The 17,844-nt window shown below is 55.5% G+C and overlaps 1 protein-coding gene across 1 annotated transcript; it reads right to left on the bottom strand.

The window, feature by feature from the left end:
- Positions 1-1,616: 1,616 nt before the first annotated feature.
- On the bottom strand, positions 1,617-12,307 carry FGFR4 (fibroblast growth factor receptor 4). Its single transcript, XM_027098182.1, has 18 exons — positions 10,505-12,307; positions 9,781-9,924; positions 8,843-9,106; positions 8,675-8,755; positions 8,388-8,554; positions 7,714-7,837; positions 6,991-7,181; positions 6,722-6,860; positions 6,173-6,366; positions 5,919-6,064; positions 5,711-5,832; positions 4,089-4,199; positions 3,811-4,001; positions 3,315-3,437; positions 3,158-3,228; positions 2,800-2,937; positions 2,418-2,523; positions 1,617-2,319 (listed from the first exon to the last, which is right to left on the bottom strand). The coding sequence occupies exons 2-18, from the start codon at positions 9,869-9,871 to the stop codon at positions 2,173-2,175; spliced, it is 2,406 nt and encodes an 801-aa protein (XP_026953983.1). The 5' UTR covers positions 9,872-9,924; positions 10,505-12,307; the 3' UTR covers positions 1,617-2,172.
- Between the last annotated feature and the right edge of the window lie 5,537 nt (positions 12,308-17,844).

Raw genomic sequence — 17,844 nt, 5'->3', positions numbered from 1 at the left:
ATTAATTAATTAATTAATTTATTTATTTATTTTTGGCTGTGTTGGGTCTCCGTTGCGGTGCACGGGCTTCTCATTGCGGTGGCTTCTCTTGTTGCAGAGCATGGGCTCTAGGCACACGGTCTTCAGTAGTTGTGGTGCACGGGCTTAGCTGCTCCGCGGCATGTGGGATCTTCCCGGGCCAGGGCTCAGACCCGTGTCCCCTGCATTGGCAGGCGGATTCTTAACCACTGCGCCACCAGGGAAGCCCCAAGCACCTGTTCTTAGCGAAACACTTGGCATGACCCATGTGAACTCTTCAGGGCGTCCTTCCCTAAACATGTGCTCATCCAAGACCTATTTCATCCTAAACCCTAAGCCCTGGGAGGTAGGCAAGGCAGGAGCACCCCATTCATATAGGCAAAGAAAGTGACAATCAAAGAAGTGAGAGCACTGGCCTTGGGACACTGGAAGTGGCAGGCTTTGAACTTCCTGGCTCCAAGTCCAGTGTTCTCTCCATCCATTAGGGAACAGGGCTCTTAAAGGAAAGGAAGTGGTCAGGGATGACTCCCTGGTTTTAGGCCTGGTGCTTCCTCTGAGATGGAGCGTCCTGGAGGAGGTACAGTTTTGGGGGGAAAATGAGTAGTTCAATTTGGGACACGGTGAAGCAAAGAGGGCACAATGGGTGTGTCAGGAGACCTGGAGTAGGAAGAGAAGCATGGCCATGAGCTGCTGCTCAGTATTCCAGGATGGCCCCAGTCCCAAATCCTTATATCCAGTCCCTTCTGACTCTGTATGTATTTTCAGCCACCACCCGCTGAGAGGCCATGGGGGCAATCCAGGCAGCTTCCACAAATGATGTGTCCTGGATGGGCACCCCTGTTCCAGCAGGGCAGGGCAGAAGAGAACACCAGGCACTGGGTCTGGTACCTCTTCCTTGTGATTCAGGGGCTGAAGAGCAGCAGTAACCACTGGGATGGGGCTGGAGAAGGTTCCAGGCTCAGAGCCCTGGGAAGCTGATCCCTCCACCCCCCAGAGGGTGTTTGAGAACAGGGCCATGATGGTCTCCCCAGGCAAGGACCAGGCAGGCAGAGACAGCTGCAGCCCAGCCAGGCGGCAACCAGCTGTTGCCTGGGAGACTGGCCAGGGTGGGGCGGGGCGGGCACAGCCCCCACAAGCCCCCAGCCTGAGCCGCAGAGCGTGGGAGCGGGCAGCAGCCTCGAAGCTGAGTTTCAGGCTTTCACGCTGTGTTAACGGTCAGCTTGGTTAATGCTGAGCAGATGGGGGAGGGGTGCTGCCAGCTCCCTTGGGGACAGTCCCAGGGTACGCACACACATACGCATATGCAGAGGGTACAGGAGTCCTGCCAAGTGGATGGTGCCGTGTGGACTCTGCTGCCTGTTAGCACTCGTTCACACTCTCACATATACAAGATGGTGCTGGTAAGACAGACAGACTAAGACAGAGGTTCACACAGGCTCCTGGGTCCACCCTGACGCAGCTGGAGGTGGATGTAAACCCAGGGCTGGGCATGGAGCTCTCAGTCTGTGTCACCCAGGCAAAACTCCCAGCGCGGGGATCTCTCCACCCTGTTCCCCCTCCACCCGCTGCAGGGAAGACACCAGGCAGGCACACAGTGGTTTATTGCAAAAAAAAATAATTTATAAAAGGCCATTTGCTTCTGTGTTTTGGCAGGCTTCCAGCCTCTCAGCTAGCAAAGGGGCCAGTGCTCCTTCCGCCGAGATGCTGGGATAAGCAGCAGAGGGGAGGCAGGGGAGGCCTGGGGACATGGGGTTCAGAGGCCCAAGACCTTTCTTGGTGTAGGGAAGTGGGGAGATTTAGGACAGCCCTACAGCCAGGACCAACCAAAGCCCTGGAACAAGGACCGAGTGCCCAGGCCCAGGAGGCCAAGCAGAACCTTAACAAGCCATTAGAACACTGGGGCCATGACTCCAAGGCAAGGGCAAGGCCTTGAGACTGGGGTTGAACTCTGGCTTGAGACCCAGAGGCCAGAGCAGGAGTCTCAACTGGGGACCCCAGGACCAAAGACAGACCTCCCCAAAGCAGAACCAGAGATCTGGGACAGTACCTTTAGGTCAGGGCCTGGGGGTGCCAAGGTCAAGCACCACCAGCTTGCAGCTTAGCCAGGAGGCCCAAGGCTGATGGCCGGCCTGCCCATACAACTTTGTGCCGCTCTCATGTCTGCACCCCAGGGAAGGAGAAGGGGCTGGGCCCCAGGGGCAGGGGGTCGTGGCTGAAGACAGAGTCGCTGGAGGAGCAGGTGCTGCTGGCGTCCCCGCCAGCAGGGGAGTAGGGTCCAAAGGTTAGGCGGAGGTCGAGGTACTATGGGGAACAGTGCTGGTCAGCCCTGGTGGTCAGGTGGGACAAGGCCCAGAGGGCAGTGGGCACAGGGGGGTCATGGGACAATAGGGGCACAGTACCTCCTCAGAGACGGCCAGCAGGACTTTGTCCAGTGCCTCTACCAGCTGCTTGAAAGTGGGCCTCTGAGAGGGTGCTGCGTGCCAGCACTCACGCATCAGCCCGTACCTGGGAGAAGTGTGGGGGAGGGTCAGAAGGAGCCTCAGGCCTGGGTGAGCAGGGACCTCATGGCCCTGGGTGGGGGGTGTGAGGAAGGGGTAGGGTTTGATGTGGGGTAAGTGAGGCCATTCAGTGGAAGGGTACCAGGCCAGGACCTCCCTGCTGGGCTGAGGAGGAGGTGGTGACAGTGTTAGTGCTAACCACTCTCTATGGCCAGGCCCTGAGGTCAAGGTCAGGGCAGAGGGTAAGGACTGGAAAGTGGGGGAGAGTGGGGTGAGGCCTCACAGCTCTGGGGGGCAGTGTGGGGGCCGGTCCATCCGATGCCCCTCTCGTAGCAGCGAGAACAGCTCCTCCACTGGGATGCCAGGGTATGGGGAGCCCCCGAGGGTAAAGATCTCCCACAGCAGGATCCCAAATGACCACCTGGAGGCAGAACCCAGGCTCAGCAGGGCACAGCTTCACTCCCTACCCCTGGGACTAGGACGGGGGACCCCACAGCTATGATCCACCATGGGGGTCAGGATTAGGGTTTCTTTTAGAGTCTAGTCCCATTCAGGTCCCAGGGCTGTGCGACCCTGGGCAAGAGCTTTGCCCTTTCTGTGATCGCCTGCAGACACCCCGGGCCCCAGCTTCTAGGACCCACACGTCACTCTGGTGTGTGTAGACTCTGTCAAACAAGGCCTCAGGTGCCATCCACTTGACAGGCAGGCGGCCCTGGAGGGGAGAAGAGGGCACATTGCTGCTAAGTCCCACAGGTCCCGGTGCCCTGCCCCTACTGAGTTCTGCCCTGCCTCCCTTACGTTGCTAGTTTTCTTGTAGTAGTCAATGTGGTGGATGCCGCGGGCCAGCCCAAAGTCAGCAATCTTCATCACATTGTCCTCGGTCACCAGCACGTTGCGGGCAGCCAGATCCCGGTGGATGCACTGGGGGCAGGGCAGGGGTCTTGGGTTTATGAGGACAGAGCAGGAAGCTGGGCACACAGGACCTCACAGTAACCCTCGGGGTAGGGATCATCCACCCATTTTACAGAAGAGGAAGTCAAGAGTCACAGAGAGGAAACCTAAGCCAACTAACTTCAGGGCCCACACCCTCTCTCCTGCACTGCCTCTTCCTACCTGTGTGGTAGGGAGTATGTGAGGAAGGAATGGGGATATGCAGTTTCAACTGCGTACAGAAGGACTGAGGGACACAGGCTAATGAAAAAGGGGAGGGAGAAGTTGGGGCATTTAATGCAGGGCATGAAAGTGTGGGGATGGGGCAGTTGGAGTGGTCCAGAGTGCTGCCCGCTGCCTGTACCTTCCGCGACTCCAGGTACTGCATGCCCCGGGCCACCTGGTAGGCACAGGAGACCAGGGCAGGGAAGGAGAGTGGCCCCTCGCTGCTCCGAGGCCCGTCAGGGCTGAGGTCAGGGCCTGGGGGGCGGCGGGCCCGCAGGAACTCCCGCAGGTTTCCCTTGGCGGCACACTCCACAATCACGTACAGGGGCCCTACAGAGGCGAGGGGGGACAGGGAAGCTACTGAGGCTGTGGCTCTGCATCCCAACCGTCCCCGTCCCTAGCCCTGCCCCACCCCACCTTCCTGGGTGCAGACACCCAGCAGGTTGATAATGTTCTTGTGTCGGCCAATCAGCTTCATCACCTCCATCTCAGAGACCAGGTCTGCCAAATCCTTGTCGGAGGCATTGTCTGTAAGGATGACAGCCAGGGTGACTACATAAGCGAGACTTTGGGTTGGGGACAGGACACGGAGTCCTGGACTCATGAGTCAGGAAGGTCTGGGCCTGAATTCCTGCTAGGCTGTGTGGCCTTGAAACAATCTCTTAACCTCTCTGAACCTCAGGATTATCTTGTATGAAACGGGACAATGGATCGTGCCCTACTCTCATAGCAGTTGCAAGGATGCAACAAGATCAAGGATCTAAAAGTGGTAGGCCTGGGCTTCCCTGGTGGCGCAGTGGTTGGGAATCTGCCTGCCAACGCAGGGGACACAGGTTTGAGCTCTGGTCTGGGAAGATCCCACATGCCGCGAAGCAACTAAGCCCGTGAGCCACAACTACTGAGCCTGTGCGTCTGGAGCCTGTGCTCCGCAACGGGAGAGGCCGCGACAGTGAGAGGCCCGTGCACTGCGATGAACAGTGGCCCCCGCTTGCCGCAACTGGAGAGAGGCCTCGCACAGAAACGAAGACCCAACACAGCCAAAAATAAATAAATAAATTAATTAATTAAAAAAAAAAAAAGTCGTAGGCCTGCCAGTGAGTGGGACCAGGAAACAGGAGAGAGAGGGAAGAGCTCTGAACAGGAAGGAAGCTCTGTCTGGAGGGCTTGGTGTTACTCCCTGAATGGGGTGAGAATTCCTGGGGGCGGGAAGTGGGCTGGAGACCTGAGGTCTGTCTGACCAAGGCCTGGCGTCCATCTGGCCTGGGAATTCAGGGAGCTGCCAGGGGGTGCAGACGGGGAGGCCAGGAAGACACTGCTCCAGCTTCTTTTGAGAAGGCTAAGGACCAGGGGCTGAGCCCCTGGGGCTGACCTGTGGCCCTGGGCCAATGACATACCCTCCCCACCAGACCTCACAATGCACATTTCTCAATCCCTGCCTCCCAGAAAGTGCCAGGTGGCCCCAGCTGTGCAGAGAGGAGGGGCCGGGGGGAGCAGAACAGCGGTTTGGGCTGCTCTTGAAGAGGGGGCTGGGGAACAGCAGCAAGAGGCCCCGATGGTGGGTCCTAGGTATGCTCTGAGCCCCTTGGGATTGCTGCCTGGGCTGTTCTCTGAGACAGTGGTGAACACAGGGCGACAGGGCCCGGGGGAGGCTGAGGGTGCAATTTGTGGGGGAATCGTGGGGGAATGAGGTGGAGGCCTTCAAGGCTGACAAGGTTATTTGAGGCCAAGGCTGACACGGGGTATCAAACCCATCACCCTAAACCCTTGTAGTCATCATCATCCCAGTGGTTAAGACTTTAGGCACCAGGCACTTCCCACAAACCTTGGGCTGGGAGGCAGGGACTATTATTTACTCCACGTGACACGTAAGGAAACTGAAGCTCAGAAATGACTTGCCAGGGTCAGTAGCAGAGTTGGGCCCCAGGCCCTCGGGTGGGATTGGGTGGCCTCTCTTGGCCCTCAGTGCGCACCCGCTAGCACTGAGAGCCCCGTCTGTTACTCCCAAGGCCACTGGATCTCCCCCAGGCTGCCACACTCACCCTTAAGCATCTTGACGGCCACAGTGCTGGCTTGGTCAGGCCGGATGGGGTCCATACCAAAGGCCTCTGCACACACCACCTGCCCGAAGCAGCCCTCGCCCAGGGGCTTTCCCAGGACCAGCCTGGAGATGAGAGAGATGAGGCCTCAGCCGTCAGGGCATCATTCCTGCCCAGAGTCTGATCCCCACCGTCACTCAGCACCGCATACCTGTCCCGGGGGAACTCCCACAGTGGGTCAAGAGGTAGGTCTAGATTCACGAGGCCCGCAAGCAAGGGGGGGCCGCTGGAGGAGAGACGGACACCCCGCACCAGGGACGAGCTTGACTTGGCTGAGGAGCCTGACTCCAGGGAGAACTGCAAAGTGAGAGACTTGGTCTGTCTGCTGAAGCCCAGCTGAGGCAGGAAAGCAGGCCCAGAGCCTCACGACGGGGACACAGAGGTGGGGGACAGCATGGTTGGTACCTGTCGGGCCAGAGGGAAGCGGGACAATTTCTGCACAGTGGCAGGCTGCCGGGGGTGCCGGCCGAGGAGCACCTGCCTGCGATACAGCCCGGCCAGAAGCAGGAGCACCATCAAAGCCAGAGAGCCTGATGTGTACAGGATGATGTCCGTGTACCTGGCCTCAGGCGCTGTTGCCGACCACATGAGATCCTCCTCTGCCCACAGGGAGACATACAGACAGACAGAAACTGACCAGTCAGTGATCAGATGGCTGGCCCCATTCCCTCTAACTGAGGCCCTCATAGCTCCCAACATACATAGGGACACACACCAAGGAAACTGCATTTACACCCCATCCCTCATACCAACACCCCAGAGAGTCACACGGACAGTCACATGTGGACACGCATAGAGGGACTGCTACAAGCAGAATCAAACACACAAATCCACACACCACATCCCAAATCCAGACCCCACAGGCCAAGGAAGACTATCTACCCAACAGGTCACAGCTCACTGTGGAACCACAGCAGAATCCCGCAGCCTCTCCTGGCCCCCTCAGGAGCTCACCTGTCAGCACCGTGAGCCAGGCTGACTGGTAGGAAAGGCCGATGGAATTGCCCGCCAGGCAGGTGTACTCGCCTGCATCCTCAGCAGACACATTCCGAAGGTATAGGACCTCCACCTCCGAGCTATTGATGTCTGCTGTCTGGGGAAGGGGGACACATTCAGGGGTCACAGAAGGGCCTGGGGCCACACTGCGGCCAGGAAGGGAGCTGGGGACCACTCCCTACCACCCGTGGGAGAATGGTAGAGTCAGGTGCTGGCAGGGACTGGACCTTTAAGACTTGCACATAGGGGAAGCCATCGGCACCGAAGCTGCTGCCGTTGATGACAATGTGCTTCAGCCACTGGATGTGGGGCTGGGCGTCGCTGTACACCTTGCAGAGCAGCTCCACGTCGCTGCCCACTACAGCTGTGGTGTTGGCTGGGAGCCCCGCCTGCAGGATGGGCCGGTGCGGGGACCGCTCTGGGGCGGGGCCGGGCCGTCAGCCCTGACCAGGCACCCACAGAAGCACCCTGGTCACCTGCCTCCAGCCTCCCCCCCAGCTCAAGGGAGGGACCTTCCTGATACTCAGCTCAGACCTCGTTCATCCCCTTCTTACACTGTTTAAACCTTCCATGGCTCCCCATTGCCTTTGGGGTCAAGGACAACTTCTCAGCCTAGCACTCAAAAACCCTCCAGGCCTGGCTCTCTGCTTAAATGCCACACTCTAGGCATACACGTCCCCACAAATGCATTGTGTTCTTTATGCCTAGGGCCTTTACTCAGCCTGTGCCCTCTGCCTTGATGTCTTTCCCATGTTTCTCCTCAGCCCAACCCTGCTCCTCCAAGCCCACATTATCCCCTGTGCTTCTCTTGGACCCACCTGGATAATTTGAGTAGCTTGAGTGAGTCATCTAAAAGTCCATCTTGCCTGCCAGACTGGGTCCCACCTGAGGGCAGGGTCAGGGCTCCCACCCTGACACCGCCTTGCCCGCCCGCCCGCCCGCCCGCTCACCCAGCACGTCCAGCAGATAGCTGTAGCGGATGCTGCCCAAAGAGTTCTCCACAAGGCAGGTGTATGTGCCACGGTCCGAGGGCACCACGCTTTCCATCACCAGGCTCCAGTGCTGGTGGCGCAGCTGGGAGCAGGAGAAGTGTCCATGAGGGGCCACCGAACCATGCCCATCCAGGGGACCAGAGCATGAGGAGGCTATATTCTGCCCGCAGGGGTCTTCTCAAGCTCTCTAGGCCCTGGGGAGGCCACGCCAAGGCTAGGGACCTTGGAACAAAGGAGAAGGCCCCAAGAAGTATCTGAGCCGTGAGTTCGAGTCCTTGAGTTTTAGCTCTACTTCTTCTGAGCTGTGCCCCCTTGAACCAGTTTTTGCCCTCTCTGAGTCTCAGCTTCCTCTGAGACTACAGCCTGGAACTGACCCTGTAGGGTCTTATGAGAATGAGCTGCTAAAACATATTAATACCTGCTGGTCAGTGATCCTTCCCACTTTACACATGGAGTTGCTAAGGTCGAGAGGTTAAGTCACTTGCCAGAGAGTGCCAGAGTGGGAACTTGAACCAGAGCTGTCCAAGTCCACAGTCTAGTGCTCCTTCTGGGGCCCTGCAGCTGCCTTTCTCAGTAGAGAAAGTACTGTGGGTTTGACTTGAGGGGACCGGTGGGGGAACCCGGAGACTCACCCGAATGCCTCCAATGCGATGCTCCCCATGGAAGTCCTGTCCATCCTTGAGCCAGCGGATGGTGGGCATGGGGTTGCCTGCAGCTGGACAGCGGAACTTGATGGTGTTCCCGGCAGGCACTGCATGCAGTTTCTTCTCCATGCGCTGGGGGTGTGTCCAGTAGGGTGCTGGCGGGGAGGGGAAGGGAGAACTCAGTGCCCTCAGGAGGACCACCTGTTTACACACAGATCTCTTCTCAGTGACCAGCTGGAAGACAGGGGAATGAGTCCTTGAGGAGTCACACTGACCTTGCTGGGGGTAAATGTGCTCATTCGAGGGGCCTCTGTGGGTCTTGGGGTCCTCATCACCATTGCTGGAGGTCATGGAGTCTATGTCAGGGACAGAGGGAGGCATTTGAGGCCCAGGACAGAGTTTCTCTCCCCAGGGACCCCTTAGCCACTGCCAGACCCCCTTACCATCCACAACCAAGGTGACATTGTGCAAGACAAGCATGGAGCCTCGTGTCAGGCAGAGGTATCGGCCAGCGTCTTCGGGTAGGAAGCTGGCGATCTCCAAGCGGCCTCTCCAGCCTCGTACCCGGCCAGCAGGTGCCAGGCGACTGCCCTCCTTGTACCAGTGGCCACTGCGCTCAGCCCACCCACAGCATAACCGCACAGGCTGCCCAAGCGCCACAGTCAGCTCCTGCTCTTGCTGCTCTGGGCTGGGGGCCAGGCAGGGCTCTGTGGGCCGAGGGCAGAGGTCAGTGAGCTGAGTCAGCCCCCTGCATACAGAGAACATGCTGCACACTCATGGCAGGAGCAACCCCTCGACACATGCTGGACACCGCTGCTCTTCCACATACACAGAACTACATGCACAACCACAGACGGTATGTGCAGGGCAAATGCCATGCCTCTGGTGCATATCACACACATGGTGCATGGCACACATGCTGGACAGGACATGCCACTGTCCCAAGAAACACATACACACACAGGCACATGCTACAGGTGCCACATGTAGGGCACACACCTACACCTCTGGGGCATATCACACTCACAGTACATACACCACACATGCTGGCTGGGCCTCCCAAGCCACACACCCAGTGCACAGAACACACACACACACACACACACACACACACACACACACACACAGCCAAGGGGCTCACCACCAGCTCTGCGGCCCACCTCAGGGCCCTGCACCCTGCAAGTCCAGTCTCTCTTGTGGACACAGAGATAGGTGGATGCTTGCTGGGAGCCAGACACTGAGTCTCAGTGGTTGGTCCTGCCCTGCTGCCACCTCCTCAGAGCCTGGGCCAGGATCCTCTCCAGCCTTGCTCAGCCAGCAGCCCCCTCCTGATGCCCACTCTTCCCACCCCTGCCACCCTCTCCCATCTTAGAGGCCATACCCAGCTCCGCTTCCTCAGAGGCCTCAAGGGACAAAGCTGGAGCCCCAGGTGCCCCCAGCAGGACCCCCAACAGGGCCAACAGCAGCCGCATCTCCTTCTTGCTGCTCGCAGGGACCCAGGCTGGGCCTCCCACTGACTGCCTTCCTGAAACAGAAAGGGCGAAGAACTCCTGCTAGACGTGCACCTTTGTTGGCGCTACGCCGCTATCTTGCAGATGAGGAAACTGAGACAAGAAATGCTGACTTGTTCAAGCCCCTGCTAGGCAGCGTCAGGGCAGAGACTAGAACCAGCTCTGCTGTTGTCAGAGCCCAAGGCCTCCCCACAGTAGGTTGTGTGGTGCGGAGCTGGGGCTGGGCTTCCTGCTCTCCTTGGGTCCTGCTGAGACCCCAGCACAAGTTCACAAAAAGGGCAGGCTTGGGATTCTTTCCTTGGAAGGAAGCAGAGAATGGAGACACGTATTCTGCTCTCTCTCAGCACACATAATTTATTTTTTGCTGAATAAATGAATTTATTACTGAAAAAAATCTGAAATATAATACAAGGCCAAACTTCAGCATCTGGATGTTATCTGATCTGACCCCCACTCCTTACAGCATTGCTGACATTTCCATGACCAGCTTTGGATACCTGCAGTGGCAGGGTGCTCACTACTAACAAGGCAGTACATTCTACGGCAAGCAAAAGCTCTTCCTCATTCTGAACCAGAATTGCATTCTGGGGTTACCTCTGTTTTTTTGTGTCCCCACAGCTCCGTCAGAGGCACACAAGCTCTTGTAAAGAATGTAGACTCCAGTGTCTGACAGAGTCAACTTCAAATCCTGACTCTTACCAACTTGCAAGTCCCTGTCCTTCTCTGGGCTGCTGTCCTCACAGGACTGCTTTGAGGAGAAAAGAGAATGTATGTAGGGCTGGGCACACAGAATGTTGGAATGTTTTCTTCCCCTTCCCCGTCCCCATGACTGTCACCCTTGTTCAGCTCTCGGCCAGTCACCTCCGCTGCGGGTGCTGTTCCTGTCAGGTGTGATGTACACTCCCACCCCATCTAGTTACCCTCCTCCAAATGCCACCAACGATGTCTCCATCCTCTGAAAGGAACACTCAAAACTGAGCCTCAGCTGGCAGGGGAAGAGGGTGACTAGTGTAGTCCCAGGGGCTTACTGGCTGTCACCTGGGGCTGGGTAACAGTCAGGTGGCACTGGTGTCTCTGGATCCACCTTGCCCAGGAATTCCACTGCACACTCTCTCCTCAGCCACTGCCCCCCTGTCCAGCTCTGGTTCTGAGGCAGGGGACACTTAGCCTGTCCTGGCCAAAGCCATTATCTCCCCCTTTGAACTGCTTCTTCCCTGGGTTGCCCCTACAGCTGGAGCACAACCTGTCCAATCCCCCTCTAGTCCATCTCACCTTCCCTGCCTGAACCCAGAGCACGCTATGGTCATCTCTAGCTTGGGCCTTTGCAAACGTCTCCCTGGGTTCTCCAGCAGTGTTTTAAAAATTACAAGTCTGCCATGTTCCGCCCCCCACCCCCCAACACCCACCAGCTTACAAGCCATTAATGGCTGCCTGTGTGCAGCAGGATCCAGTCCACACTGTTTATCCAGCATCCAAGGCCTCCCTCCCTGCCTTTGTCAATCTCATTGGCTGCACAGTCAGCTTCTTCAGCACTGGGAAGCCATTGGCTTTCCAAACCGGGCATGTCTTCTCTCTTGCCCATACCTCTCTGTCCCCACTTCTCCAGCTGGTTCAGATGCCACTGTCTCTGTGCCCACCCCCGGTTTCCATTGCCCCGTCTCTGTGAAATCCCCTCACTCTGCTCTGCTCTGCAGGGAGGGCAGTTCTCTGGGTTGGGAGTGGAGTGAGAGGCCCAGGGATTTTATTCCCACCCCCAGGCTACCCTGACCTCAGAACCTTAGTCGGGTCACCTGCCCGCAGCTGACCGACTGACTGCCCTGCACGTGGGGTCGAAGGGCCTGACTCTGGCATCAAGGAGTCCTGTGTTCTCCAGCCTCTCGCACTCAAGCGCTTGGGGAGCCTGGGCAAATGACTGCACCTCTCGGAGCCTCAACTTGCTCATCTCTATTCGGGGCGCGCACACGGTCCAGCAGCAGAGGGACCAGCGCGCTGTTCCTCCTCCACCCCTACCCGGCCACCTTGAGGGGAAGTGCCTGTCAGCGGGTCCTGAAGGGAGCTGCAGGGACAGCTGGCCCGCCCCCGCCCCGGTGGGCAATGAGTAACCAGCTCCGCGGCCAGGGTGCTCTTTGGACGGAGCGGGACAAAAGGCCCTTGTGTGCGCTGCGGGTTACTGATTTACCGTCCCCTTCACCCCCTCGCCGAGCGGACGCCCAGGTTCCCAGTGCTGGGAGGGGTCAGCTCCCGGAGCCCCGCCGCCGCTCGCCCCCTGGCGGCTGGGAGCGCGGCCTGGGCCTGCACAGGGTCCCAGCTCACCTCGAACCTCTAGATGGCCCCGCTCCCGGCACAAGGTTCCGACTCACCTGGGTCCTCCGTGGCCCCGGTCCCAGCTCCCGCCAGCCCCTACCCCCGCGCCCAGGGAGACCGAAGACTCCGCTCTGGAGCTGCTCAGCCCCCGGCCAGAGAGCCAGGAAAGCACCCGCGACAGCCGCGTGCAACGCCCCGCCCACCTCGGGTTTCACCTACTTCGGGCCCCGCCCCTCCTGGACCAGCTCTATCCTGACAGCTGCTTGGCCTGCAAAGGCCCAGCGCCCCGCCCATCTCTGGTCCCGCCTGGCCTAGACCAGCTCCTGACAGCGGGTGGCACAGCGTCTCGCTCACCTGGAGGCCACTCCTCAAACCCAAATGCGCCGAGCACCCTAGGAGGCCAGCCCAATCCCGGCTGGGCACACCCCTTCAGACTCCGCCTCTTTTGCCCCACCCAGGCCTGGCTTCCAAGTTCTAGTCCATCGCTCCATCCCCTGCTTTTCACCTCCCAGGGAACAAGACCCAGCAGTCCAGAGCTGCCACCTCCACAGACCTTGGCTTAACCTGGCTCCTCTGTCTTCTGCGCAATCGTCATACAGACCACCCCCTCTGCCCCCACCCCCATCCGTTCTCCTCACAACCTTCAGAGTGATATTTAAAATACAAATCTGGCTGTACCGACCACAACCATCTCTTTAAAACTTCCCAATAGTTTCCTATAGAGATTCTTAGCATGACCTGGCCCCGCCCACGCCTCCAGATGAAGCCTTCATTCACTTCTTCCTTGCTCCCACCCTACCTCTGGGCCTTGCACATGTGGTTCCACTTCCTGGGATGAGCTTTCCGCTCTAGGTCTGGATAGTTCCACCTCAATCTTAGGTCTCAGCTCATGTCCCCAGAGAAGCCCTCTTAACTTGCCAGTTCCTCTTACACGTCTTCTCTCCTGTGAGCATGGGGAAAGAAGCAGAGAGTGAAGTGATTCAGATCACTAATTGCAGGACTCAAATCTCAGCACCATCACACGTGGCCTTGTCAAGTTACTCCAACCCCGTGTCTTCGTTTTCTCATCAGTAAAACAGGTATAATGATAGTATCATCCTCAAGAAGTGGTTGCAAAAAGTAGACATGTTTCCCTCACACACTGTTGGTGAGAATGTAAATTGGTGCAGCCACTGTGGAAAACAGTATGGAGATTTCTCAAAAAACTAAAAATAGAACTACCATATGACCCAGCAATTCTACTCCTGGGTGTATATGGAAAAAAATGAAAATACTAATTTGAAAAGGTACATGCACCCCAATGTTCATAGCAGCATTATTTACAATTGCCAAGATATGGAAGCAACCTAAGCATCGTCCATCAACAGATGAATGGATAAAAAAGATGTGGCATATATATATATATTCGATTGTATAGCAACTATACCTCAATAAAAAGAAAAAATAAAGTAGATATGTTCTTATGTGTAAGCCTTTAGAACACTACCTGACATACAGCACTTGCTTTGTAATGTTAGCTGTGATTATTTAGGACTTGTTAATTCCTCATCACATGTTCCAAAATTGTAACTAAACAGTTAATTCTGTAAATAGAAGGCAGGAACTGCCTGCAGGCCATACCATTATATCTCAAGTGCCTGGTACACAATAGGTGCACCCGGAATAGCTCTACCACGCTCCTCTAGGCTCAGGTCTGTCTCACCTGCACCCACAGCTCTGCTGAGCATGTCCTAGGTTAGCCGACCCTTGACCTCTACCCAACCCTCACATTAAGTCCAAGCCCCGTGCTCCTCTGAAGGCTTCTGGAGGAGAAAGGAAACCCTTCAACTGGGGTCTCTTGCACGCCTCCTGGTCAGTGCTCTGGCTGGTGGAGACACTGCCCTAGGGGAAGCAGCTTCCTTTTCCTTTGTTATGCGGAGAAGTCTAGCCCTCTCTGCCCTTACTCTCAATAAGATAGAGGCTTTTCCTTTGCATAACTAAAAGGCCCATTAAAGTTATATTTTTCCTTTTCCTTCTCAAACAAAAGAATGGTCTCCTCCCAAAGATAAATCAGAAAATAGTTGGTTATCTTTTTATTTTTTATTTTATTTTATTTATTTATTTATTTTATTTATTTATTTTTTTGCGGTACGCGGGCCTTTCACTGTTGTGGCCTCTCCTGTTGCGGAGCATAGACTCTGGACGCGCAGGCTCAGAGGCCATGGCTCACGGGCCCAGCCGCTCCGCGGCATGTGGGATCTTCCCGGACTAGGGCATGAACCCATGTCCCCTGCATCGGTAGGCGGACTCTCAACCACTGCGCCACCAGGGAAGCCCAATTTTTTATTTTATTTTATTTATTTTTACTTTATATTGGAACATAGTTAATTAACAAAGTTGTGTTAGTTTCAAGTGTACAGCAAAGTGACTCAGTTATACATATACATGTATCGATTCTTTTTCAATTTTTTTTCCCATTTAGATTATTACAGAATACTGAGCAGAGTTCCAAGAAAATAGTTTGTTATCTTTTAAAAACGTCCTGATTCCCCTCCTTCCTTACTGGAGCACCCTGGAAAGATGAGGCTCCTGGCACTGGGTATGCCCAGCAAGTGGGAGCCTCCTGCCCAGAGAGGGCCTCACCAGACCTCCTGGACTCCTGGAGAGACTCAGCTCCCCACCGCTGGTCCTCTGCTGGCTCCTCAGTGAATGTGGTTATTGGTGGGGTGGGGTGAGCTGCCACATAGCTTTCATTCAGCTTCCAGGCACTTCCCAGGTTTACCTGAGCCAAAAGCAAAATAAGGCTTCCATAGTCCAAGTTGTGCAATCTCTGTCCCCTGAGATGCCCAAGTCCTTCAGACTGACAATCCTGCCCCTACCCCCCACATCTGCACACATTTGTCCAGCCCCCCTCCCAAACACACAACCTCTCACTCTGACCCTCTGCAGGGTCTGACCATCTCTCACAAGGTCGTTCATTCATTCATTCACTCATTTACCAAACGTTTATTGAAGGTTCATTATACGGCATACACTGTTCTAAGTCTCCGGGATAAAGGGGCTGACATTGTAATGGGGAAAGATAGATAAGTAAACAGAGAACAGAAGGAGACATGCGGAGGGGGTCTGGGAGAAACATCCAAACCTGTCTTGCCTTCATGGTCTCACTCTCTTGCAAACAATCTATCACCAGTTACATTTGCAATCTCTCTCAAAGACTTTCAAGCACACACACACACACACACACACACACACACACACCACACTCCTAACAGAGGCCCAGCAGCCTGCCATCCTGTGATCCTGTCTTTAACTGTCTCTGCCTCAGTTTCTTTATCCAGAAAATTGGGCTCACCCCTACTTCCTCTTTTTTTAAATTAATTAATTTATTTTTGGCTGTGTTGGGTCTTTGTTGCTGTGCACAGGCTTTCTCTAGTTGTGACAAGTGGGGGCTACTCTTTGTTGCAGTGTGCGGGCTTCTCATTGTGGTGGCTTCACTTCTTGTGGAGCACAGGCTCTAGGTGCACAGGCTTCAGTAGTTGTGCCTCGTGGGCTCTAGAGCACAGGCTCAATAGTTGTGACACACGGGTTTACTCGCTCTGCAGCATGTGGGATCTTCCCGGACCAAGGCTTGAACCGTGTCCCCTGCATTGGCAGGCGGATTCTTAACCACTGCGCCACCAGGGAAGTCCCCCTACTTCTTTTTCCTCAGGGGTTTTGGAGGAAATGAATGAATTAAGAGAATGGGTTTCACCAGAACAGGAAGTAAGGAAGAAGTCCTCACCTTGGCTGAGTTCCCACTGTATGCCAGGAAACAGGCTAGGCTAGGTGTTATCCATTCATTGTATCTTTGATTCTTCCCTCAAGCCAAATGGGGGTAGGAATCCTTAGCTCCCTTTTGCTGGTGAGAAAACAGAAGCTCAGGCAGATGGAATGACTTGCCCTAAGTCACATAGCAAGTGAACAATGGAAGTGAGACTTGAACCCTCCTCTTTTGGGAACAAAAAGGGGAGGGAGAGCTCAGGGTGACTCTCCGCAGAGCTGGGCTGGTTGGTGCTAACACATCAGCCTACTTTCTGCCCCCATCCTTAACTGTGGCCCAGAAAGGTGGAGATTCACCTGAAGGTGAGTGTGTTTGTGGGTGATAGGTCTGGGTGTTGCTCCCTCTGCCCATTTGGTCAAGTATTGATGGGGCACTTATGAAGTACCAGGCACAAGGCAGGGGTTGGCAGGCTCTGGAATCTTGGATTGCAAGGCTGGGCTAGGAGGGACTCCTGAGGCCAGGCCCTACCCCCCACCTGCCTGGGAGCAGAGTCGTGGGGAGGGGGTAGACACTGCCTGGTGCCGACCTTGTTGTTCTTGGATGGCAGCCGGGCCCAGTGAACACTGGGGCTCTTGTGCAGAAGGGCTGCCCTGAGCCCCTGACCAGGCTCCACTCCAGCACAGGCCTGTCCCCAGCCTCTGACCCAGTCCTGCGCTTTCTGCTTCTTTCCTTCATTTCTTTCTTTTAAAACAATTTTTATTTTGAGGACGTTTTAAAACATAGAAAAAGCACACAGGGTAATAGCATACAGTTGCTACTCAGAATTGACAGTTATTATTACTTTGCCATTTTTTCCAACCCTTTTCTCTTCTGGTTTCTCCCACAGGCTCTGGGGAGGTCTGGCGTGGCTTGCAAAATGGAGGTGACACTGAGAGAAACTGAGTGGTGAAAGGCTGGGTGTTAGAGCCAGACAGATGAGGGTTTGAATGCTGAAACCTTTGTGACCTTGGATAAGTCACTTAACATTAAGCCTCAGTTTCATTTTCCGTAAAATGGGAGTAACAGCTCTTCTGTGAGGACTCAGTGTGATAACGATGTGTCTAAACTGTCATGCACACAGCCCGTATTCAGGAAAGAGTAGCCAATACTAATACTAGCAACTATGGGCCTAGATAGGACCCGCTCCAAGGTATGGGAAATACACTCCTGTGACCAAAAGGGAGGGACTGTGACTCTCCTCCAGCCCTCATATCTCCTCATTCCCCACCCAGTGGGAGAATCTACATCCAATTTCTACTCTGGTGACAGCAAAGCCAGGAATTGCAGGCTGCCCAGGCCCTTGGTGGTGGAAGCAGGGAGCCTGCCCTTGATGTTGGCAGTCTGGGAGTGCTCTCAGGAAGGCCCCCTTGGACCAAGTGCGATGGAGGGGAATGGGCTACGAGGGATCTGAGGCTCTCTCTGGGCTAGTCCTGCTACTTCCCCGAATCTCAGCAGCACCCCTGGTCCCTCATTCCTGGTCTCAGATACTGTGAGCCTGTGTCCTGGCTTATTAGGACACAGAATGTCTGGGAGTTTTCATGGTTTGCCAGACTCAGGTCTTTATAGACTTGGGTGTACACCCTCTAGGTCTTGGAATGAACATTTGTTTGGAGAAAAGAGGAGGCCAGGATAGCTGGAAAGTGGCAGAGTCTGGGCAGGAAGGGTTAGAGGGTTGGTGGTCTGAAGGGAATTAGGAAACAAGTCCCAGAGGGACCCTCACCCTTTCCTACCTTGCCTGATTACTACCTAGACCGTGTAGGATTTTGTTTCAACGCAAATAATAGAAAACCTAAATGACAAGGGCTTAAACAAAATGAGGGTTTATTCATCCCCCACTTAGCCCCAAGTC

The sequence above is a fragment of the Aethalodelphis obliquidens genome, unplaced genomic scaffold, assembly GCF_003676395.1.
Source record: "Aethalodelphis obliquidens isolate GAN/ISIS:26980383/991018 unplaced genomic scaffold, ASM367639v1 scaffold121, whole genome shotgun sequence".
Lineage (NCBI taxonomy): Eukaryota > Metazoa > Chordata > Mammalia > Artiodactyla > Delphinidae > Aethalodelphis > Aethalodelphis obliquidens.
Note: the sequence above shows the minus strand (reverse complement) of the source record. Positions and strands in the feature narration are given on the sequence as shown.